Source organism: Mastomys coucha, unplaced genomic scaffold, assembly GCF_008632895.1.
Source record: "Mastomys coucha isolate ucsf_1 unplaced genomic scaffold, UCSF_Mcou_1 pScaffold23, whole genome shotgun sequence".
NCBI lineage: Eukaryota > Metazoa > Chordata > Mammalia > Rodentia > Muridae > Mastomys > Mastomys coucha.
The window spans coordinates 68209297-68233823 of record NW_022196906.1 but is presented as its reverse complement, the minus strand read 5'-3'; the positions used below and the strand labels follow the sequence as shown (position 1 = coordinate 68233823).

The window sequence follows — 24527 nt, the reverse complement described above, 5'->3', positions numbered from 1 at the left end:
AAAACAATAAATTTATGAAATTCTTAGGGAAATGGATGGATCTGGAGAATAAATTTTTCTTTTAGAAAATTTTTGAAGTGTTATTTTCTCTAACATTCTATCATCGTTTTCATAAATAATCTTTGAGTGATGGCTTGAGACATATCACAGCGAACAACTGAGAAAAATCTAGTTTTTAAATCATCCCTAAAGTGTTAAAATGACTACAAAAGCCTGGAAAGCTCCACAGCCTGAATTGATTTATTCTTTGAGGCTCTTCCCAGTAAGGGACGAACATCAGGAGGATCTGGGAAAGAGTAGCAACTGGAACATTATACTTAAAGCACGCAGTGATAATTAGGAAGCTGAACTTGGCCCCCTTAATCTCCTTGATGTCCTAAACTCTTCAGAGGGACAGAGCATAAATCAAGGAATTAAAGTGAAAAGCCTTTGGGACACAGTTTTTAGGATTTAGTATCTTTTTACTTAACTTTAATTTGGAATGTAAATAATGATATGTCTCTGCCAGACTTTCATTTTTAACCAGACAGCTTAGCTCTCCTTGGACAAATGGACATTTATCAAAAATGTGACAAAATAACCAAATTTATTTTTATATGTATGAGCATTTTCCCTTCATGTATATATGCATACAATACCTGCAGAGGCCAGAGGAGGGCATCAGATCCCCTGGAACTGAAGTTAGATGGTTGAGAGCTGTCATGTAAGTGCTGGAAACAAAACCCAGGTCCACTGCAAACGCAATGACTGCTCTTAACTGCTGAGCCACCTCCAACCCCTGAAGAAGTTTTTTTTTAAATAGGAAATGGAAACCATACTGATTCTATTTGAGAGTAGCTAAATAAATGCACCTGCCATTTTCTGAGCAACTTGTAACCTATCTTCCAGGAGCACATGATTCGAGAAGATGCCAAGGGTCTGACACCAAGACAATGTGCAATAATGGAGGTGGTGTTGGCCACTATAAAGGTAGGTTATGGTACTCCCGGTTATTCACTGGGGGGTACCTCCTTCTCTCTATGCTGGAGTCACAGCTGTGATCAGGAGATGCATTCCAGACATTTGCTAACTCCAGCTCATTCATCGCCCTTACTTCATCCACAGCACACTCTTATTTTCTACTTCTTGCTCTGAATCTCTCCAGAAAAATGTGAATGAAACTTCTATCATCACATATGTTCTCTGAAAAAGACATGAACTCCCTCCCTCCCTGCAGATTCAGTTAAACAGATGGTTCAGGAGGATTTTAAGTTAGCATAATTTGTATTTAGGATTTCTATGCTTATGGAAATAATTTTTAGAATGCCAACTTCCTACTCTCTCTTAATAATACAATAAAATTTCATTTTGAATTCCAGATAATCTCACGTAGCAAAGGACTGACAAGAAGTAGCAAAAGTTAAATGTGTATGGATCTCAATGTGACTTATAAGTGCTTTCTTTCCAAATAGAAAATAACTCTGTGTGTGTGTGTGTGTGTGTGTGTGTGTGTGTGTTGCATTAGATGGTTGGAAAGGTAAATTATATCTACTGATTCCACTCCTCATTGAAAGAGACATCAATCATCATGGATACCTATGTAATGAAAAGCTATTGGCTACTTTGATTCCCCTGCCTCATTGCCCCAAGTCCTGTGCCACCTCCACCTTACCTGGAGTCATAAAATGATATACAGGTGACAATAACAACAACAAATACAGAAAAAAATCAAAATTAATTTTTTTCTCAATGTTTTCAAAATTTTGAGTAGAATTGCTTGATACACAGTCAAGGGGATACTCTTGGTAATGTATAAGAAATTAGTGCTAGAAAAGAAGAGACACAGTAGAATATATTCTGAAAGAAAAGTGAAATTTTAGGATTTGAGTTCAGCCCATCCTGAATTTTATTAGAACAATTCACGCTTTGGGGTGAAAAGAATGGAATGTGTCCTATAGATATACAAAGTGTCAATAAGTGTATTGATCAACCTGACTCCTGTCTCCATCCTAATCATCCTCTAATTATTCTGGCTGGTACCACATGCCCACCCGCTGCAGGATGAGTTCTCCCCCAAACTGTAGGATAACCTCCATCCTCAAATGAATCCCTCCTAGCTATATCTCAATAGTCTAGCATCTATGATTGGTGTAAATGTAGAATTTAGTCTCAGCCATATGGCCCTTCTGGGTTCATTGGGAACACAACTCCTACTTGTTGACCACCACTAGCCTGTTAGCTCTTCCTAAACCATCACTCTCTAGAACTGAAGTCTAACTCTGCTCTTTCGGAGCCTGTGGCTCCCAGTTCCCCTCATCCCTAAATTCTGTCATGCAATCCCAACCTGATCCAGTGGTCTATCTATCTGCCTAAGTTTTTACCTGGATTCTGTCATTAGCTTTCCCAAGCTGTAATTCTAAGAACTAACACTCCCATGACTGTCTAGAGCCCAGTCATAGAACTCTACAACACGACTGAGCCTTGGGAGAAAGATGTTCTTAAAGCAAAGCAGCAGCAGGTACCACCCAGCTGACTCCCAAAGGCTGCTGCAGGGATGGCCCTTCATTCTTTGTTAGATCAATTAAGTCCAGGATGCTGAGCATGGAAAAGGAATGTTGAGATTGCTGAGAAGTTTGTAGAAGACAGACAGAACTGCTGGTGGCATTTGTCAAACCTTTCTCGTGTGTGCACTACCTCATCAGATTCTCATAAATACTCTGCACGTTAGACTGAACAAATTCCTATTTCCTTTTTTCCCCAGACCTAGATAACACTGTTATTTGTATTCAAGATGTAGCCAGATAGCTGAGCATGGGTTTTGAATGACAGTACAAGCCTCTGAAATTCCATGCTATACTCTGCTCCATTATCCAATTTCAGTGACAACTTCTCAGCATCATTTACTTTATCATTGCACAGCATTCACACTTTACATAATCTGTACGTTATTTAGAATTCAGCTGCTTATGGGAAGAATAAAATAACCCACGTTAGTCTGCAGCATTGAGATTCAAAAGTCATTATCTGAGAGTTCACTGTTCCTAGAAAGGATGGTGAGTAAGAAGTAAGTAGAGACCAAAGGTCTTTGAATTAGGAACAGAAAAAAAAACAACAATCAAGAAACAGAAGTACTTGGTCAAAATCCAGGGGAATGCAGAAAGGATAGCAAATGAGTCCTCTCTGGTTGTCTATGATAACACTTTCACAAAGAGGGATGCCAGAGGAGTTAGGGACAGAGAGAGAGAAGACTATGGGAGAAGACATTTCTCAGGTCTGAGAGAAAACAGGTGAGTGCTGAGAGGGAATGTATCCATCCTGAAACCCTCATACAGTCTGGTTGAAGAATAGACCTCAGTTGGCCAAGTATCACAAAGCAAGAAAGGACACTAGTTGAGGTCAGAATGCCCAGATTTAAACACTAGAGTCAAGCATCCCAACTTCAATTTGTCAGGAAAGGGGAAACTCACTGCTGAGATCTGCAAATCTGATCTGACACAAACAAGAAGAATCAAGATGGGTAGAAAATATTTTTAGAATATCTATCAAGTAGTGCCTTTAAAAGACCTCTACAGATTAAAGGGAGGCAATGCTCACTTCTAAGTCTGCATAATGAGCTATCAACTTGAGTGTGCCAAATGTATGTTACAGTTTAAAGAAAAAACTGTGAAGATGGGAATTTGCAGCCAAAATAGTACATGGAACCAAAAGGAAAACCCTCCTTTGCAGGCTAAAAAAAATAAATAAAAAAATAAAAAATTGCATGTTCCAATACCTGAGTAAAAACAGACTGCGGATGATCAACAAGAAAGGTCAGAAGGGGTTACGGGATTTTATTGGGATTATAAAAGGAATGATGTGTTCAGCATTCAGATAAGATTTTTTTTTCCTGATTTTATATTTAGAAAGATAATTTTCTTCTCACAAAACACAACCAGGTCTGAAGAGCTTTGTTTCCTGCAGTTTCAGAAGACGGGGGTGGTAGAGGGATGGTTAAACATGAAGATGAAGCACATGGTGCTTCAACGCTATTCTTCCCAACCCTACTCAGATAGGACAGATCCATCCACCCAAGTATTAGTGAAGCCAGAGTTTTAAGGAGTCTGAGATGGGAGATTTTGTCAGGGAATGACTATGGAGATGCATACAAGTAAAATGCTTTAAACTGAGACAGAAACTTGGTCACTGGCAAGCAGAATATTGGGATAGTGGGTGACTCACATGTAATGGTCATACTCACTGCTCCCTGAAGGTTCAGTGGGAGACTAGATGACTTATCACTAAAGGGTTCATGGCACATACAGATCTCTTCATAAATCGTAACTTTCATTATCTCCTGAGGAGTGCTCCATGGTGCACTTTTTCCATCATTAAAGCCAGGGTCCCACACAGTCTACAGCGTTTCCCTTCCTTTCCTGTTAGTGCCTTCCATCTACTCAGTGGATGTCACTATTAAGTCTGATTCTTTTCTCTGGCAGTGGTTCTTAGGGTCTAGGCCACTGGCCTTTTGACTTCCTATTTATCACAGTACCTTATCCCTATAAGAACACAAACACCAGGGTTCATTAACTCTCCCAGAGATGCCCCTATGGGAAGCAGTGCTGTGTCTTCCCTGAAGGAATGTCTACTCTAGATTAAAAGATGAGAGAGGTATATTGGAAACTAAACATAGACAAGTGTTACAACAGTGGGAGAAGTGAGACAGGTGGTTCAATTGCCAGTTGAAGAACACAGACAGGTGGCAATGGGCCCTGAAGAGATGGCTCTGTAGTTTAGAGCACTTGTCTCTTCTAGAGATTCTGAGTTTAGATCCTAGCACCCACATTGGGGTGGCTTATAAACATCTGTAACTCCAGTCTGAAGGGCTCCAATGCCCCTTTTCATGTATACACAGACAGACACACTCATACATGAATAAAATTAAAATCTTTGAAAGAACGTTTGTCAAGATTTTGAAAATCTCCTCAATCAGGAGGAGTCAGGAGTTTAGGAAGAGCTGCTGTGGTCTGGAAGGCTGTGTAGGATGTCACTGGGTTGATTTGAAGTTTTATGTGGGGGATGCTCACATAATTCACAACATGAGCATAGGAAGAAGCGAACTCACCATGGAAAAGCACACAACAGGAGTATGGGGTCCAGACATGACTACGGGGAAGGCTGGGCCCGATTTTACTGGGAGTTTGCATATTAAAGCAATGTAAACTGGGATTGATTGACATTAAATGTCTGAGTTGAAAGTCAAGTCATTTTGGGTCCCCTTATAAAAGAGGACTCATTGGTGACCTGAAAATACAACTTCTTGAAAGTATCATCCAGCATAGTATCATACAGAAGTGTACATAATAGACTTTGCGGTTTGTGATCAAGTCAGAGATGAGTTTCATCTAGTCCTAGGTTAGGGCCATTATCAAGAGGGTGGTACATTGGCAGAAAAATGAAAGACAGATGTGAATGACATAAAAAGGGGAGAAACACAGGGACTTGTAGTGAGATTGGGGATAAGGAGAAGCATCCTAGGCTAACACAGAGGTTGCATAAGTATAGGTCTAGCCCTGATCATTCTGCCATTTTATCTGGTAAGTATAGACTTATCTTTCCAGAATACCATGGTTTTGCTGCCACCATTGTCATCTGCATCATAACCTTCAGCTCTGGTCTAACTATCAAGGATATGTTTGGCAAGTGTGTTTTCTTCCTTTGTCATCTCAAGTGCTTAGTAGAGCATCAGCCAACACAGGGCCAGGCACCAATAGTGTGGAACCCAACTGACATCTGTATTCCTTGTAAACAGACAATTTCCTCACAGTCCCTCAAAAGAGAATTCAAATGTTCTTTTGCTTAATGAGGAAGAAATAACTTGCCCTGACTTCTTTTAACTATCTTTCCCAATTTGTACCAGTATAAATAGAAGTCCTTAAGAGGCCAAATTGGAGAGGTTTTGGTTATGTGGCTACTCAGAAAATAGTAAGCAACCAACCATCTGTCTTTTGTTTATAACCGATGGGAAAGAATCTCCTTCCACATGCGTGGGGAAAACCTTCTTCAGAAAGCCTCAAAAGCTTATATCTTCAAATTTTCTTCCAGCATATAATTCCCCTGTAGCATGTAATTTCCTTCTGGCGTGTAATTCACCATAATGAAAGGAGAACTGAACTGTGCTAAGCTGCGGATGGTGGCATTTATTTAAGGCTTAAGACTTTCATTCTCACACGGGTGTTCTTCAAGCCTCAGCCAAATAAACAGCCCACTCTCTCATTCCTCAGGGTTGGCAAAGGAACTATGCAGAACTCTCTTGTTTGTCAAGGTCCATGCTACACTGGTAGCCTCTTCCTCCTGATTACTTTCTCTGGGGTGCTGTCACTCGGCTACAACTATGAGTGAAAGTTTGCATATAGCATGTCTCGGGAGTCCATACTTCCATAAGCACAGAAATCATTTCCATCACTGGCTGAGAAGCCAATGACTCTGTCATTTGTCTCTCCGGCTGTTTCTATTTCCTGTACCTCATGGCTTGTTTTCTCCCTGACAGCATTACCCTCTATCCAAGACTCCAATCTTGCAACATCCCCTACAAAGTGCTCTCTAAAAAAACAAAGTAATCATTTCTGCCCCAACCAATCTGCTCTCTAAATACCCTGCTTACTGGGCCGGTAACAGAATTCCTAATGAGACTCTCTTGCCAAAAGGAAGAAGTCAGTTAAGCATCATCACTGAAAACCCCAGGGAGACCCTGGCTCTACTCAGGAACAAACCCAGAGCATATTTCTCTTTTTGTTTCATGACTAGCATCCCCAGTCTCTCTAGATTTACAAAATAATGCCTGAGTAGAAAAGTATGTCTTTCTACAAAGAGTTCAAAGATGAACACAAAGTTTACGTTTTGGTACTTTAGCTTTTGTTCCCTTCCTCCATGAATACTTCTATGCCTTTAAAATTCTCTCAATCATGTCAAATCTAGTTAGGTTATTCTTTCACAGTTTTCCCAAATCCTTCTCTATGGGACATTTGTATCCTCAGAACTGTTCACAGTAGATCTTCTATGACCAAATAGATTTAGAAACCAGGACTATTAAGAGAGAATTAAATAGATGTCTTTACTAAGCCTCAACCCCTTGACTATATTGAGAAGCTTTCTGCATCTCTGAGCCTGAGGCCTCTCTTTGCTTTTCTAGGACTTCCACAGCCTTGAGACAATGGGCTTATTCTAGGGAATATGATTTAGAAATTAGAATAGAAAAAATTGACAGACAATATTTAAATTCTGTAGGGGAACACAGTGTGAGAACCATCAGATCTCTCAGTTCTTGTTAGACAATGCTGAGAACCTTGTCTGAAAACCATAAAAACTAGCCATCCTAAGAAACAGATCTGTCTGTCACTCCATCAGAATTTCTTTCAGAGCCCTTTATTGACTTCCTCCATGGTGGAATCATTTGCTCTCCTCTATTGTGTATGTTATCAAATATCTTTTTTGAAGCTCAAAGATAATTTTAGAGTTTAAAAGGAAAAAAAAAAAACCATGGCAGGCAAACTGCAAACCTCAGCAGTTCCTCATAGAGAGGCAGGTAAAGAAAGGGAAGAGAAAAGGCTTTCCCATTTGAGTTAACTGGGCATAAAGGTCAGCCATACGGCAGACAGGTAGCCACATGATGGGGAGAAGAAATTTAGATAAAGAGGGGAAAAAAAGAAAGAAAAAAAAAAAGAAGAAAAGTCCAAAGAACTAGAGAAAACACACTAAGGCTCTAAGCAGTATCCAAAAGGCAGATACAGAATTGAAGAAAAAGAGCAAGTTAAGAATTCCTGAACTAAGCTCAGACAGACAGATCCACAGACAGACAAATCTAGTAGCAACTCTCTATCAACTTTGCAGAGGGCAGGAATTCCAGGTGTTAGGGGGAGCTTATCTCACTAAAAGAATAATTATTTCTCCCACCTCTTTAGTATGAAATACAGAAAATCAGTCTTCCTCTGGGACAGTCCCTGGGCCAAGCCATTCACCCCAACTTGATTGACACTTCGGGGAGCAGACATGCCATTGTTTCCACCCAGAAGTAGGCTCTATTCTTTTGACCAGAAGGAAAAAGCTTTCTCTTAATGGCCCATCAATTCTACTCAATTTTTACAGCTGTAATGTACTCTTGGTGACCTGTTTTACACACTGGTTGTATTTCCCTACTAAATCATAATCTGTTTCAGAAAAAAAAAGCATAGAACCCATATTATGTTCTATTCTTGGGATGTAACAGAAAGTCCAGTTTATGGCATAGATTTGGTGAATGCTTCTTAAGTGAATAGGCAAGAATACAGATTATTCTGATTATATTATAACTGAGGCTATGCAGACTCACTATGCACAAGGCCCTTGCTTCACAAGTAGCATAGTCAGTAAGAACTGTGGTTGACTTCATAAAAGCAGTCACCTGTGTGACTACTTACAGAGTTGTTTCTAGAATATAGCATAATGTTACAAGTATATAAAAAGACATGACCAAAATCTTTTTTAATTCATTATTTAGTGTACAAACCAGTAAAATTTTACAGCCCATTCACAGTAAATTTTCAAAACTAAAATGCATGGAAGCAATAGGAAAGCTAAACTCACGAATGAACTGTACAAATGGAGGCATAAAAGGTCTGCATACAGAGCAGCGAGCAGTGATCACCTGTTCTCAGACAGAAGTAATTAGTTTGCATTTTTATATACAAAGTATTCATATTATTAGTTGTTTTCCACAGTCATATTTTTTTTAAAGTAGCTGAAAGACAATGTAAGGGGAACATGACCTGGTGGGTATTGCAAACAGAATGTCAACTGAATTGGTTTTTACCCAATTTCCTGACACATGGTAAACTATCACTTTACTATCTTTTGTGGCTCCTCCTTTTATTAAAATCATCTGGCTTTTTATTTATTTTATTTTATTATTTTTTATTTATTAAAATCATTCGTACACAGATTTGATCAGACCAGAGCTAACATGAGAAACACTGAGTAGAGACTCTGCCTCTCCAGAGCTCCCTCCTGTTCTTGGCTCCAGCCTTATCTTCAGATGGCTCTTTGGAACATCCATCACAGAAACAGGCTTCCAGGGGGCTCTGTCCAAAGGTGACACAGAGGCTAAATGAAGCTGAATCTTCATTCCTCAGTATTTCAATAGTTTTTTTTTTTTATCCTGAAATGTCCTGTTGCGTTTTTTGAAGAAATAATCACATAGTTTACCCATTGATATTCAAAATAATTTCTAACTCCTAGTATTCAATAAATACCATCCATATACAAAATGTTTCAACATCTTAAAAGATCAAAGTATATAACAAGGGGTTAGAAAGATATCTCTGTGGTTAAGAGCCCATCTTCAAATACTCTGTTAACATTGGAAAACATTAAAGATACTGAAAATGTGGACAATTATATATTCTAGGGAACCATAGATACCAAAGAGGGCTTCAGCTCCAAATTTAACATTGTTGATATAGGAAAAGACTGGGAGAGAATCATCCATCTAAATGTAATAGAATATTATAAACATCTTGTATAAACAGAAATGTGTAGAGTTCCATCACCTACCTCTAGGCATCCTACCTTTCAGAAAGATGTCTGTGCATACCACAGCACAACATGAAGAATGCCAACATCCCTCAATGTCAACATTGATGGTCAACGAGTATAGATCTACTCTATTGCGTGTAAAAACTGAGATGGTTTGAATTTGTTAAGTGACAAGAGCATAGAAAAATAAACTGGATGTTTTAGGTTTTCGAGGAGCACTGTGCCTCCTCGGGTTGGCCCGTACCTGCACAGTGGCACAATATGAAGATGGACAGGGAGGAACAGTGGATGCCTGGTCTAAAATTTGGGGAAAATAAGTATCTGTAAAATATGTAATAGGGTCTAACTTTTTTATAAACTGTTGGAAACTTTCATTATTTGTCAGAAACAGAAATAAGTAATCAAGTTGATCATGGTTCCTGAAGCCTGCCGTTCCGGAGGGATTCTAACCACTGTACCTTCAAGATCCCCTTTATATAACTGACATTTTAAATGAAAACATCTTAGGCATCCAGAGAGCTGCCTTGAACTTAAGTTAGTTGATGATGACTTAGTACTAGACTAATAGTACATGCTTTCTAAGTGTTTACCTAACAACTCACCTAATGGGATTTTTTTTTTAAAAGCTTCACTATTAGAGTGAGAAATCCCTTGCGCCAATGTTTCCTCCAAATCTTTTGCCCATATAACTTTCCCTTTCTCTTTTTTTCTTAGCAATATTTTCATGCAGGAGGAAATGGCCTGAAGAAGAATTTTCTGGAGAAAAGCCCAGATCTTCATTCTCTGAGATATGCTCTCAGCCTCTACACGCAAACTACTGATGCTTTGATCAAGAAGTTCATAGAGACACAGGGCTCACAGAGTAAGTAGCTCTTGGCCTGAGAAAGAGGCACATAGATTATCAAATCAAAACTTAACCTCACGGTTACAGAAATTGTGTTCAGAATGTGGAGTGTGGTTAAAATAGAGGCTCTGGGTTAACAGATGTAGTAGCTATTCCTGGTTGTCAACTTAACTATATCTGAAATGAACTACAATCCATAATTAGAAGGCTCACCTGGCCCTAATCTGGAGGCTGAGAGATAACAAGTTCCCGACCTGAATCTTGGCATGGAGATCTTGAGGTATAGTGGCTACGAATCCCAGAGGATTAAAATAGAAAGATCTATGAGTTCAAGATCATCTGGGATTAAAGGTGTGGTGGCATAGTGGCTATGAATCCTAGAAGATTAAGACTGGAAGATCTACTAGTTCAATCAGGGTCACCTGGGGTTAAAGGCATGGTAACACCTTTAACCTGGGCCACACCTTTTGCTGGAGACCTATATAAGGAAGAAGGAAAACTCGCTCTTTTTCAATTGCTTGCCTTGTGGGACTGAGCAACTGCTGGATCCTCGGACTTCCATTCACAGCTGCTGCCGACCATTGTTGGGAGTGGATTGTTGGGAGTTGGATTACAGACTGTAAGTCTGCAATAAATTCCTTTACTACATAGAGACTATCATAACTTCTGTGACTCTAAAGAACCCTGACTAATACAACAGAGAATACAACAGCTTCCAGCATTCTTTATAAATAAAAAGAACAGGAAGTGGGCAACTCAGATGAAAGGAGGTATATTCACAACTGATGATCAGTTTATATATTCACCCCAGCATTCCATGAGAATGAGGGTCAGGTTCCTCTCAGAGGCAGTCAGCTGAGAGCATTGTCTGTTCTAGTTTTCTTTCTCTCTCTCCTACTCTTCTCACCTCTTCCCAAGTGCTTCATGGCTGCCTTCCCTGATGGACTCCCTCAGGACCATGTGCAGAGGTAGCATTTGACGTCAAGTAGACCCCCTTCCCACTCTTATATGTTTGCCTATGGATCTGTTTCTGGGAGAACCCAAACGAGTTTATTTACTTAAAAATGGTAAGATAGATTCTATTTTTCACATCCAGATATAGATTCTGTCCTCTGAAGCCCTGGACATCTCCTGGATGGAAATTGTGACAACTCAATGGCTGCCCAAAGGTCTGCCTCTCTGATGTGTCTTCCGTCTCATGCCTTCCTTTAGAATGGAAGCCATGAGCAAAAGTCAACTTTTCTTCTTTTTCCTTTGTTTTTTTTTTAAAAACATTTATTTATTTGTTATATGTAAGTACACTGTAGTTGTCTTCAGACGCACCAGAAGAGGGCATCAGATCTCTTTATGGATGGTTGTGAGCCACCATGTGGTTGCTGGGAATTGAACTCAGGACCTCTGGAAGAGCAGTCAGTGCCCTTAACCACTGAGCCATCTCTCCAGCTCCCTGGTTTTTGTTTTTTTTTTTTAATAATATTTGTTTCTCATGATTTTCTCTCCAATATTCTCTGTTTCTGTTAGATAAACTGTAATGTTATACTGAAGGGAAAAGCAAATTGCTTTAAATTTAGTAATTTCTTTGGATTATGTTCAAATAGGAAGACATGCTTCCTTTAAAAGGTTTGTTTGAATTAACTTTTTATAGATTGGTTGATCTTGTTACTTTTTCCTTTCTTTTTTTTTTATTTTTTTTTTGTCTTGCACTTTTCTCCTATTTTACCCTCTTCCTCTTCCCTTTCTGTTCTCTATATGAAACACATTTGAAGTATCATCAGTAGTGAGAAGGAAAAAGGAAGAAAAGAGAAATACTGATTTTTTTTTCTTTATGTCTCATTAGAAATTTATGAGCCAGAGTTCAAATGAAATCTACTATATTAGAACAATACTTTCTTCTCTTTCTATCCCAAGTGCTAGAAAATAAATCCTAAAGCCAAAATGGATATGGAAGGATTCCCAAGGTCTTATATGAAACTGAGCTTAGCTGATGCATTTTTAATATCCCTACAATGCCTGCAACATGAAGGCACCATCTTACTCTGTATTCATACAGATGTTTCCTGAGAATCACCTCCAACCCAGACCATACAATGAACAGTGTCCTGTAGAGACTAGGGTGTCATGAACCAGTTGATCTAGCACAGTGGTTTTACATGTACTGGTGATTGTCTCAGAAAGTAGGGAGTGTCTGGGAGTCTTTGGTTGTCCATCACAGAAGAGGGGTTGTGTGTCCAGCATCTATCAGGAAGAGCTCAAGGATGCTACAGTCACCTTACCATGCACAGAGTACAAAGAAATGATAACTAAATATGTCTCTGTACTAGTTGTTTTCTTGTAGTGATCAAATACCTGATAAGAAGCAATTTAAGGGTGGGAGGGGTTGTTCCTAGTTTGAAAGTGCATAACCCACGATGGTTGTAAAGGCAGGGCAGCAGAAGCGTGAGGCAGTCATGTTCCGTTCCTGGTTAGGCAGCACAGAGCAGAGAGATAGTGGATCGGGGTTATCAGAGACACTGCCACTGACCCACTTTTCCCAGTTAGAACCCACCTTGAGATCCTCCCCTCCAAAGCTGGGGACCAAGTATTAAAACAAATGAGCTTAGGAGACCACAGCACATAGGTAGGAAGACCTGCTTAGTGGGAAAGGGAGAAAAGTCAGTCAGCGGAGTGATGGGGAAACAAAAGGAGGTGTTTTGAGTATAGAATGTGCCAAGCAAGCCAACCTTTGCACTTGAAGTTTCAAAATCCCCACACGATGACCATGTAGACATCAATTCTTTTAATTTACCTCACTAGGCATAATGTAAAAAGACTTGGACTTTTCTACAGAATTAAAATGCATAAATACTTCAGTTAGTTTGGAGTGAAATTAGTAGAAATCATTTTGATATTTTCTTCATCTAGGAGTTGACTCAGTGGTGTGAGATGGGTAGTTAGCTTGAAAAGGGGGGAGGGGCTCTTTCTGTCATTGTCTCTCCTCCAGGATATGTGGCTTATAGTTTTAGAAGCTGGTCCAAAATGCATTTCTTGCATCTTAATATTCATCAGGAAAAAGGTACCTTTCCTAACAGCTATTTCATTAAACCAGGGCCCTTTGAATATTTCATGGTAGTACAGACAGTGAAAAATGTATGAGACTTGAACACATTAAGTGTAGTTTATTCAGTGGGTGACACAGTCTGGAGGGAGGCATGGGATGATTCATTGCTGAGCCATCCTGAGCCTCATTCTGTTTCCTTATCTAAGTTTTTATTATGGCATGAAAAACGTGATCACAAAAGCTTTTCACAAAAAAAAGGGGATATTTTATGTCTAAGTTACAATTGTCTCATAAAGAAAAATAATCTCTTCCAGTTAATGAATGCGAATTAAAATCTATGAGCGCAAGTGCTTTTATCCCCCAAGAACCTCTTTTTTGTCTTGTTTGAATAAAACCTTTGTGTTTCTGCTTATTGAAATGTCTGAAAACAGATAATTTTCATCATTTTACCAATTTGTATTCAGCAGAAGTAGGGTCTAATGTATTTTAGTTTGAAACAGAAAACATAAAGCTATAGACTCACATTTTGGATTCTGTGAGTTGACTTCAATATAACCATTATATTGCACTATAGTTGTATGGAGTCTGGTCAATTATAGTTACATCATTTTTATAATTTAGTGTAAATTGTGTTATTTTTGACAATATATGTCATCAACATAAAGAGTTTGAGAGATGAATTAGTTACCTAAACACATTCTTTTTCTTAGCAGTAAAATTTGGAGGCCTCTCAAATACAATCTTCTGGACCCATATGACCTAGAGGAGCTATTATCTTTAGTTATGTTCCTCAAGATACAAAAGATGTGTCCAGGGTAGTAAAAAAGCCATCATTAGATGTGGTTCATTGTAAAAAGGATTATCTCATCTTGTTTCATTTCATTTTGGCTCTTACCAGAGGTGTAGGAAGAACTTAACATCAAAAATACTTTGTTCCTAAAACAAAAAGAACTAGCATTTAAACACATAAATGAGTTTTGAATTCTCAAGGCCACAGGGAACCTTCATCTGATGGTCAGTCCTGGGAGAAAGCTTGGAATGGCTTCAGTGTGTAGGGATGCAACACCAGAGTACACAGCCATTTCTAACTTCATGATGGTTTTTTAAAGTAGTGTCTCATTTTCAGTGGATAAGCCCTCAGATATAACCAGAGCTCTGACTGCTTCCCACTGACCTATCATGCCCTGTCCCCAAAGACCACTTTAGTGGCTCAACCTTTCTCTAGAGGCACAAACAGAAGTGCGGAGAATATGTGAAGCTTGCCTTCTCGAATGTCACTGTACAATGACACTCCCCACAGACAGCTTTAATGGGAAGTATGCTGTGATAGGCTCTCAGCAGGATGATCCCTTTCCAATATCTGGAATGGTGTGCTAGGTAAGGTTATAGGAAGACCAGCCACACATCTGCTACTATCCAGGAAGCTGGCTGGCTGCAATTGTGATGTTCCTCCTCAAATCCTATGGAACTAATGACATGCTCACAGCTGCCAGGTGAATATGCAGAGTCAGGCATTAGATGCAGAGATGCAGAAATGCAGTCCAAGTTCTGAGCCATGTGGTGTGGTAAGAGAGACTGTTCTCTTTCACCTACTACCATTTTCCTGAGCGGAGAAGACCACTATGCAAGGGCATCCCATGATCTTCCTGCTCATGTTAAATAATTAGTGCTGCTTTATCTTCTGCCATATTCTGCATTTTAAACAACTTCTATTACACTTAAGTTGGGTAGCTGTGAATCTCCCCCATGGCCTTTGGACACCTTACAGGATGTGGGCCTCTCCCTCCACCATGACTGTTGGCCTCGGTGACAAGTGCCCTCTGAGCCATCTCACTGGCACTAGTGTGCATTTTAATATGATTTAAATCTCCTCCTTGCTCAGTAGGCAACTCTAAATTGATAATTTTGTTTTCCTGTCGATGACTAATTCTTCTAAACTTGTTAACTTTACCATTTGTTTTCCAGAGTCCTCTCTGTCTTTGATAGGGTTTCTACTGCTATGATAAACACCATGACCAAAAGCAACTTGGGGAGGAGAGGGGTAATTTTGTTTACATTTCTACATCACAGTTCATCATTAAAGGAAGTCAGAGAAAGAACTCAAAGCAGAAATCTGGAGGCAGAGACCATGAAAGAGCACTGCTTACTGCTTTTCCTCCTCATGGCTTGCTCAGCCTGCTTTCTTATATATCCCAAGACTACCTGCCCAGGGGTGGTACCACCCACAATGAACAGGGTCTTCCTACATCAATCATTAATCCAATTCACAAACTTCACTACAAACCAATGTTATGAAAGCATTTTCTCAGTTAAGATTACCTCTTCCCACATATGTCTAGATTTGCATCAGAGTGACAAAACCAGCTTGCCCACTGTCATTCTATCTAGATAGACTGGGCATGCTCCAGAATCAAGACACTTTAAATACTGGAAATTTTCACACCATAGTAACCCATGGTGAATATAAGGGAAAGTGGAAGCTTTCCTACTGTGGGGAAACCCTTTTATATATAACTTGATCTCATCCTTCTGGCATCTACACCTTTGTTCTTGTGAAGAATACACTGGCTCATCTCTCTCCCTATCCTATCTTTCTCATGCCCGTCCTCTACCAGCAAAAGTACCCATTTTGTATCATTCCTTATAGTTAATTGCTGGCTAATAATTTTGCCTTCTCACAAGGACTCTGTTCATTCATCCTTGAAGTCTAAATACTTGGTAGAATGCCTGCTAAAAATCACAAAATATTAGGACAAATGAGGGCTCTTTATTTAGGCACAAATGTAATGGGGTCCTAGTATTTGAATTATGCAGTCATAAGTTTTATAGGAAATTCACATTTGAATTTATCTGACCACAATCTTCATTGAAAGCTGCTATTTGTGGTCTTGTGCTAGAAAACTATAGAATGCTGAAAGACAGACAGAGAGAAAAAGACAGACAGAGAAAGAGGGAGAGGTGGTTAGAGGGGGAAAAGTTGGAATTTTATGAGTGGCTCTATTTATTACTTATCATACAAGGAAGGAGATAGTGAATGCCACTGATAGGTAGATGGAGTTGGATAAAATTAGATTATTGATTTTTATCAAGCTCTTAAAACCACGTTTTTTCAGTCTGTCACATAAAACTCAAAAGCAACTAGGAAAAAAATGGCTTGCTATTGGTTTGGTTAGGGCCTAGTAAGAGATGAATGTGCCCTCTTATTTTAGACATTTTAAAGAGTGCACTCCAGCACCATGCACTGTGGTCCCCTCCCCTCTTCCCATGAGGCTGGGCTCTGCATGTGGCCATGGGTGTGCCCATGTGTTCCCTGTGAGCTTGGGCCATGAGCAACCTCTCAGAAGCTCATGAGAAGGAAGATCAAATCAGACCCGTGGTCTTCAGGCCCATTAAAGTGTAGTTCCATTGTTTCTTAATTCTGTGTTCTGCCACAAATACCTGAAAGGTTAATTTTTTATTAACACTACCTACCTACACTAATTGTGTGTTTCTATGATTTTCCTTTTCTTTCCCAGTTATACTGTTAGTGGCATTGGAATTCCTGACTTCTTGACTTCTAGCTTTCTCTGTTTCTCAAATTTAAGGTTGATCTAAATAAATTATGAAGGTGAATCCTGTACTTTTTTTTTTTCAAAACAAATACAAACATCTGCCATCAGGGGTGACATCAAATTATTATCACCCCACTTGTATTTTACTGGAGTTCACTTAAGTTGCTTCCTGGAGCTGTCTTGAGATAGTCATCGCACCCAAGAGAAGAACATCATTGACTTAATGTGAGCAAATATCCTATGCAGCAAATAGGAGGTACAATAGACAGGCAGACATGTGGGAGACTCAAGCTAAGCATCTAAGTAAGAGATGAGGGGTACTTTGCTGGTGGGACTAGAGAAGAGGAGAAAAAAGACTTGAGAGTTATTAAATTAATAACCATTATGTATAAATGTATTTCCAAAGGTCCTAAAGTAAGTGTGTCAATTGAGTGACAAATTATGATAGATATTTTCTACCTCTTTATGATTTTATGCACCTTCAAATTATCCCATAATGTCCAGGTATTTTATTTTAAACCATAATTTTCATTTAAGAAAGAAATACAATGAACACACTTTGCTCTGCAAAGTAAATTATGGCTTCATCGATTGCTTGCCAAGGTATAATTAATTCAAAGTGATAGGTTTTTGAAGTCTTTTGGGACCCTGGGTCTTCATTTGCAGGCTGAAATAAACAGTGGGGTTACATTTTCTTGTCTAGTTCAAGGAGTCTCAGAACTTCCCTGTGGATAGGAAACTTTAGAGGTCACACACAGTACCTCCAAGCAGCCGGTGACCATGCAGTTCATAACTTACAAGACTCATTCAATGAAGAAATTTGCCAGTCATTATATAGTGCTCTGATTAATAGTAAGAAAAATACAGGGCTAGTGTATGTAGCTCAGCTGGCAGTACACTTGCATAGCATGTGTGAATCACCAGGCTCCATCTGTAACACTGATGAATCAGACGAAGTGGCACACACCTGTAATCCTATAATCTGGGAGGTGAAGGCAGGAGGATCAGATGTTCAAGGTCATCTGTGGCTACATAGCAAGTTTGAGGATACCTTGGGATGCAAGGGAGACTTTGTCAAAGAAAGGGAGGGGCTTGAGGAGGGGGTTGGTGAAGAAAAGAAATAGCAAGAAGAGGAAGAAGAGAGGGATGGGAAGAGAGGGGAAGGGAAGGGAAAAGAAATCACTGGACTGATATTAAAGCAACATTGTGTAGTACTGTCTAAGAGTAACTTCAAAACTCTAACACCATTATTATTAATGCTTCTCTTTTAGGTCTAAGTAGAAAGTAACAGATGTTATACCAGGAGAGTCAGCAAGCTGCTAGCCCCTCAGAGAGAAGCAGAGAGACAGAGAGAGAGAGAGAGAGAGAGAGAGAGACAGAGAGACAGAGAGACAGAGAGACAGAGAGACAGAGAGACAGACAGAGACACAGAGAGAGACAGAGACACAGAGAAAGACAGAGACAGAAAGACAGACAGAGAGACAGAGACAGACAGAGTCAGAGAGACAGAGTCAGAGAGACAGAGAATTAGGCAGGCAGAGACAAGCCAACTCTCACCACTGTCCTGAGCTTTAGTGGACTCAGGAAGCCTTGACAAAACAGCACCAGCTGGTAGCTGAAACAGAAGTCTCTTTCTCACAGGTCTGGAGATTGGTTGATCTGTGGTCAGTGACAGCTAGTTCTGTTCTGCTGAGGAAGGTCCTCCTGGCTGGCACACAGCCTTCTCTCCACTCTGACCACACCTGACTGGCTACATCCCCAGGGGCAGATGGGAGTGGTGTTAAGAGAGTCTTGAAAAAAAAAAAAAACATTCAGGAGGAAGAGTCCGTGAAATACTATGGACTGAGGCAAAATCTGAAAAGACCCATAGTGAGAGAGGATGCAGAGTCATGGTGGAGCCACTGTGTAAAAGAAAGAGTGGAGTGACCCAGAAAAGAGGTGAGCATCAAGCCAGGACCATGACCATGTCAATCTACTTAGGTGGCAGGGTAAGTGGATAGTAGGCATATATTACAGTCACTCTATAATGGACATGAGGCCTTTTCCAGTTAAGGAAACTTGTCTTAAGTAATGTTGTGTGACTTGTAATAGTCACAAACACAAGTCTCTGTGTACACAAAGACAGATCTCTGGCAGCCTTCCTCTTTCTATAAGGACACCAGACCTACCAATCTGGCCTCCAATCCTAACTTCATTTAAACTTACCACTTCCTTAAAATCCCCATTCCAAACACAGACATTAGGACCAGAGCTTTCAGGTAAGAATTTAGGGTTAAGAGGGTCATAATTCAACTTTTAACAAAGAATAAAATGTTGTGAATTTTGGGATGTGGGGGGTTTGTTTTGATTTGTTGAGAGAGGTCTCACACTGAACCCATACTTGTGTAGAACTCACTATGTATGCCAGGCCAACCTGAAATTCATGGCAATCCTCCTGCCTCAGCCTCCTAAGGACTGGGATTACACCACACCTTTATATGTCCTAATTTGTTTTACAATTTTGATTGAGTCAGTTTTGTAGAGTTCAATATGATCTTTCAGTACTCGTGTGCTCTGAATAGTGATAACATTAGAAGCTGGGTGTGATGGTGCATATCTTTAATCCCTCTAAAAGCCTTCAGGAGGCAGAAGTAGACAGATCTCTATGAGTTTGGGGCCAACCTGGCCTATAGAGTGAGTTTCAGGGCAGCCAGAGGATCATAGTGAGACCCTGTGTCTGTCAATCAATCAGTCAATCAATCAATCATAAAACTAGGGTAATAGCATATTAGCACCTTAAAATTTGGATATTTCATGCTAAACAACATTTTACTTTTTACTTTGCATGGCCTGTGTGGCTTACCCATCCATCTTGGATGGACACACAGGTTGTTTCTGTTTCCTGGCTAGTGTGAATAGTACAGTAATGAACTTGGGACTGCTAACATCTTCTGGTCATACTGACATCCTCCCTTTGAATGTGTACATTTTCAGTAGTTGGATTGCTGGATCATATGACAGTCCTATTTGTAATTTTTTTTTAGCAATTTCCATAATGACTTCTCTAAATTGCATCTCCACTAACAGCATATAAGGCTTTCTGTTATGCTGAGGAACACTTTGTAGATGGGGCAGGTCACCTCAACTCCGAATTGTAGTTCCCTGATAATTAATGTCCTGTACCTATTTGCTGCTGGGACATTTTCTTTTAATAAACATCTATTTAGATATATTGTTACCTTTCAATGGAGTCATGAGGTTTTGCTATTGTACATATACAGTTAATCTCATGTCAGATATTACTTTGAAAATATTTCCTCCCGACCTCTAGGCCATCTCTTTTCTCTGTTTCTCCCTTTGCTGTACAGATCCTTTTTGGTTTATCACAATCCCACGTGTCTCCCCAACCATGCTTTTGAGGTCTTATCAAAAATGACAAAAGAACCAAAGCCTTGGTTGGCAAAGGCCAGCATTAAGAATCTAGAACTGCCTCTTGCCTGTGTTTTCCTGAGGTTACACAATTTCAGATCTTGCATTTATTTCTGTAATCTGTTTTGAGTTCATTTTTCTTTATGGTTAAAAGTAAAAGTCTAGTTTCTTGGTATGTGAGTTCTTAGTTCCTAGCACTATTCATTGAAAATACTGTCCTTTATCCATCATGCTTTCTTGGTAACTATGTTGAATATAAGTTGGATGCAGATTCATTTATCTCTAGACTAGCTATCCTGCTCCGTTGGACTTTGTTATTTTTTTCCAATGCCATGTTTTTTGCTTATTATAGCTTTGTAATTTATTTGAAGCCAGGTGAAGTAGTGACTTTAACTTTGGTATTTACTAACATTTAACCATTTGAGAGGAGTATGGAGCTTATATGGGGGGATGGAGGTGTAAGGAATGTTCATGCCACAGTGTGCATGCAAAGATCATATGACAACCTCAAGACAGATGCTGGTCCATGTTTGACATGGTATCTCTAATTCACTGCTGCACAAGTCAGGCTAGTCGGCCCATGAGCCAACAAAGATTCCTCTGCCTCACTCCCCCATCTCCCTGTTGGATCACTAATATTACAAACATAAGCTGTCACAACTGCTTTATGGGGGTTCTTGAGGACTCAAACTGGGGTCCTAATGCTTATGGCAATCATGTTCTGAAATTTTACTTTACATCCATTTGGTCTAGGGTGCAGTTTAATATTCCTGCTTGTTTTCTTCCTACATATTTTTCAGCTGCTGAGAATCAAGGGGCCACCCCTTCTGTTGCCTCTACCTCTAGATCTGTTGGCTTTTTTCATTGTGTATTTGGGTATTTGAATGTTGGCTGCATGTATATTTATTTACAATTATTACATACTCCTTAGGGACTGACCCTTTTAGAAGTTTTATGGTGCCCTTCTATGTCTCTTGTTGTTAATCCATTTTCTCTGACATAAACATGGGAGCTCCTGTTGGCTTTTGACTTCTTTATGATAGACTGTGTTTCTGCCCCTCAGTTGACATTGTACATGTCCTTGGAGATGGAGTGAGTGTCTTGGGTGCAGCATGGGCTAGGGCTTAGGGTTTTGTCCTTTAGCTGCTCTGCCATAAGTGGAGGATGTGGTCTGCTTATGCTTGTGATCACTGAGGAGAAAGCCGTTTGACAGTTTGCTGGTTGTGTCTTAGTTTTTTCCCTCCTTGCTCTTGTTTGCCTTCGTCATTCCATGCTTCCTGTTATGACTGACCCGATTCCTTTCTCAAGTGTGCATCTGCTGTCCTTTTCCTCACTTTGGAGTTGATAAGTACAAGGGATTTACCCATAAAAATCTTCCACTTAGAATGGACAGTTTAATTGTAGTCAGGATTTATTAACCCCCATTTTTGTTAAATTCCTGTTAATTTGCACGTTTCTTTTATTTCAGTGTTTCTAAATCCACCCTAAGCTTTTTATTTGAAGTTGGTGTTTCTAGTTGCAGGGATAACAAGTCTTGCTAAGCCACTGTCATCCTGGGCTTGCTTTCATAAGGGAGAGTCATCATGAATGCTGTATCAGTCACAAGTGATAATCAATAAAACATGGATATGAGTCAGGGACTCAGCCCAAGTCAACTGAATGTTCCTGGGAATTTGGGGAGGTAAAAAAAAAAAAAATGGAACAGAATCCCTTAGCTGCTCAGTGATGTATCTGACTTGCTTACTAATTCATCTCCCATTCATGAAATCATCACTCAAGAAAAATTTTTCACAGAAGAGTGACTAGACACTATCTAAATAATTTGCTTCCTTTTAGCCATTAGATTTTATGAAAATCTTTAGATTTTATGAATGCTCCTTTAGATTTTATGAAAATATTCACTGGGATTAAAATTTAGATCTCAACTTCAATTGGTTGGCTTTTGTTTGTTTTTACTTTTTATTGGTTCTTTGTGAATTTCACATCCTGAACCCAATCCCACTCTTCTCCCCCTCCCCTCATACCTGCTCTTTACGCTTCCAACTTGTCCCCTGACACACACCCAACAGAGGGAAAGAAAACACGGTAGAAGCTGTAGTGTGTCCCTAGTTGTTAGATTTTTGTTGTTGTTGTTGTTGCTGTTATTGTTTTGTTTTTTAAATGTCTCACTTTTTAGCCCATGCTAGCCTTGAGCTTGAGACCCTCTTTCCTGTCTCTCCACACCTGAGATTACAGTCATGTGACACTAAACACAGGTAACTTGAGACTACAATATCCTATTGATTTTATGTCAGTACTTCTTAAGTGAAATGGAGGGATTTTTTTTCTCCTGCTGGAGAGGTTCAAACGTCACTGAAATATTACCTGAGACTGAGGTTTCTTCTCCACTCAGAATCTACAGAGAAAATGAACACTTCTTTCCCCATTCTCAAAGACAACCACCAACCAATGAGATGATTTGTTCAAAACAACTGGTATAAAAGACAATCTAGATAAAGCATAGATTGATCTCTTTATTATATCATTTCTATACCTGCCACAATGAAATAACTTCATAAGTATTTGGAGACTAGTCCTAATGCCTCTGCGCACCCCCATACACCACATACATCCTCTCTCTCCTCAGAATTTACTCATTTATAAGCATTTCAGGCAGGGTGGGAGTTCTTCACCAGACCCCAATACAACCCAGCACCTCCTTTTAAGCAATCGCATTGGGAGGGAGGAAGAGTGATGATAATATAATAAAGTCACCTCCATTGGGTTCCCCATCCCCACTCTCTGATTGTTACTACTAAAAAAATAACTTCTTTTTTTAAATGTATATTTTAAGTAGAATTTTGTAATTCCCCTGCTTCTCTTTCCTCCTCCTAATGTCTTCCTTGAGCACCCCCACTCCTCAAATTCATCCCCTCTTTTCTTTATTATTGCATATATGTATAAATATATAAATACAACCTTCTGAGAACATCTGGTATCACATATATATCAAATATATATATAATAAATTTATATATATTAAATAAACATGATAATATATCTATATATTAAATACATCAAATAAATATATCAAACTTACGAATGATTTCAGGGCTGATCATTTGGAATCGGATAACCATTTAGAAGCTCAGCCCTGAGAACGATTAATTCTCCCTCTCTCGGCAGTCATTAATTTTCCGTAGTTCTTGCCTATGGCTGGGACCCTTGAATTGCTCCTTCAGGGACGCCTATCTATTGGTATTGTGCCTGTTTAGGTGTTATTTAGCCTGCTATATTATTGATGTTTCCCCATCATTTCTAGAAGGCACAATCTCACAGACTTCCAGGTCCTCTGGCTCTTAACGATCTCTTAATATCTCTGTGATATTCCCTGAGCCTTTAAGGCAGGAGTTGTATTGCCTGTGTATCCCATGGGTCTGCCTACACCATGATCAGCTGTTCTCTGTTTCTGGACCAGTTGTGATATTTCACAATGGTCTCAGTCTACAGCTAAGAGAAGCTTCCTTAATGAGGGATGAGAGCTACACTGACCTGTAGGTATTTCGAATGCAGTTCAGGATAATGTGAAATGGCAAGCAAGTTTTTACCTCTGTTATATAAAAAAGCAGACCTACTTATGTACTATATTTCTATATTCAATATATTTCTATATTCAATAATAAAATAGCTCAGTGAGTTGGTCAATGTATTGATGAGTAATTGAGTGTCCTTTTTTAAGGGGAGAAAAGTTGATTCCTTGTTCATTTACCAATTAGGAGAGAATAGAGCTGGCTTTGGGACCCAAGGTGGGTGACTCACTCTAATTCCAAAAAGATAGAGTTTTGTGGCAGTGTAAATCAGGCAGTCAGAGGTAGAAACTGAACTCTCCTGCCCACAAAAGCTGGTGGGGAGTACCAGAAGAACTTCTCCACCTCAGGTAGAATCTTCAGCGCCCTCTAGGTACTGCTGTCTATAGTGACATTCTGCCATTCTGTGGAATTCTGCTCTGCCCAGCTTCCTTTGAAATACATTAGATAGCCCGGGGTTCCAAAGCATTATTTTTCACAAATTCAAATGAAACATTAATACTTGTAAAATTTGGCCACTTTATCAAGTAAACTGAACTTTCTTCAATGAATGTGCTCTACTACTAATTTAATTAAGTATTAGTGCTAACATCTTT

At 39.4% G+C, this 24527-nt stretch overlaps 1 protein-coding gene across 1 annotated transcript in view; it reads left to right on the top strand.

The window, feature by feature from the left end:
• Positions 1–24527, top strand: part of Unc13c (unc-13 homolog C) — a 465433-nt gene that overhangs the window by 418824 nt on the left and 22082 nt on the right. The window contains exons 29-30 of the mRNA XM_031344063.1: positions 889–969; positions 10240–10387. Of these exons, the coding sequence (XP_031199923.1) occupies positions 889–969; positions 10240–10387 (229 nt within the window). The remainder of the gene's footprint in view (positions 1–888; positions 970–10239; positions 10388–24527) is intronic.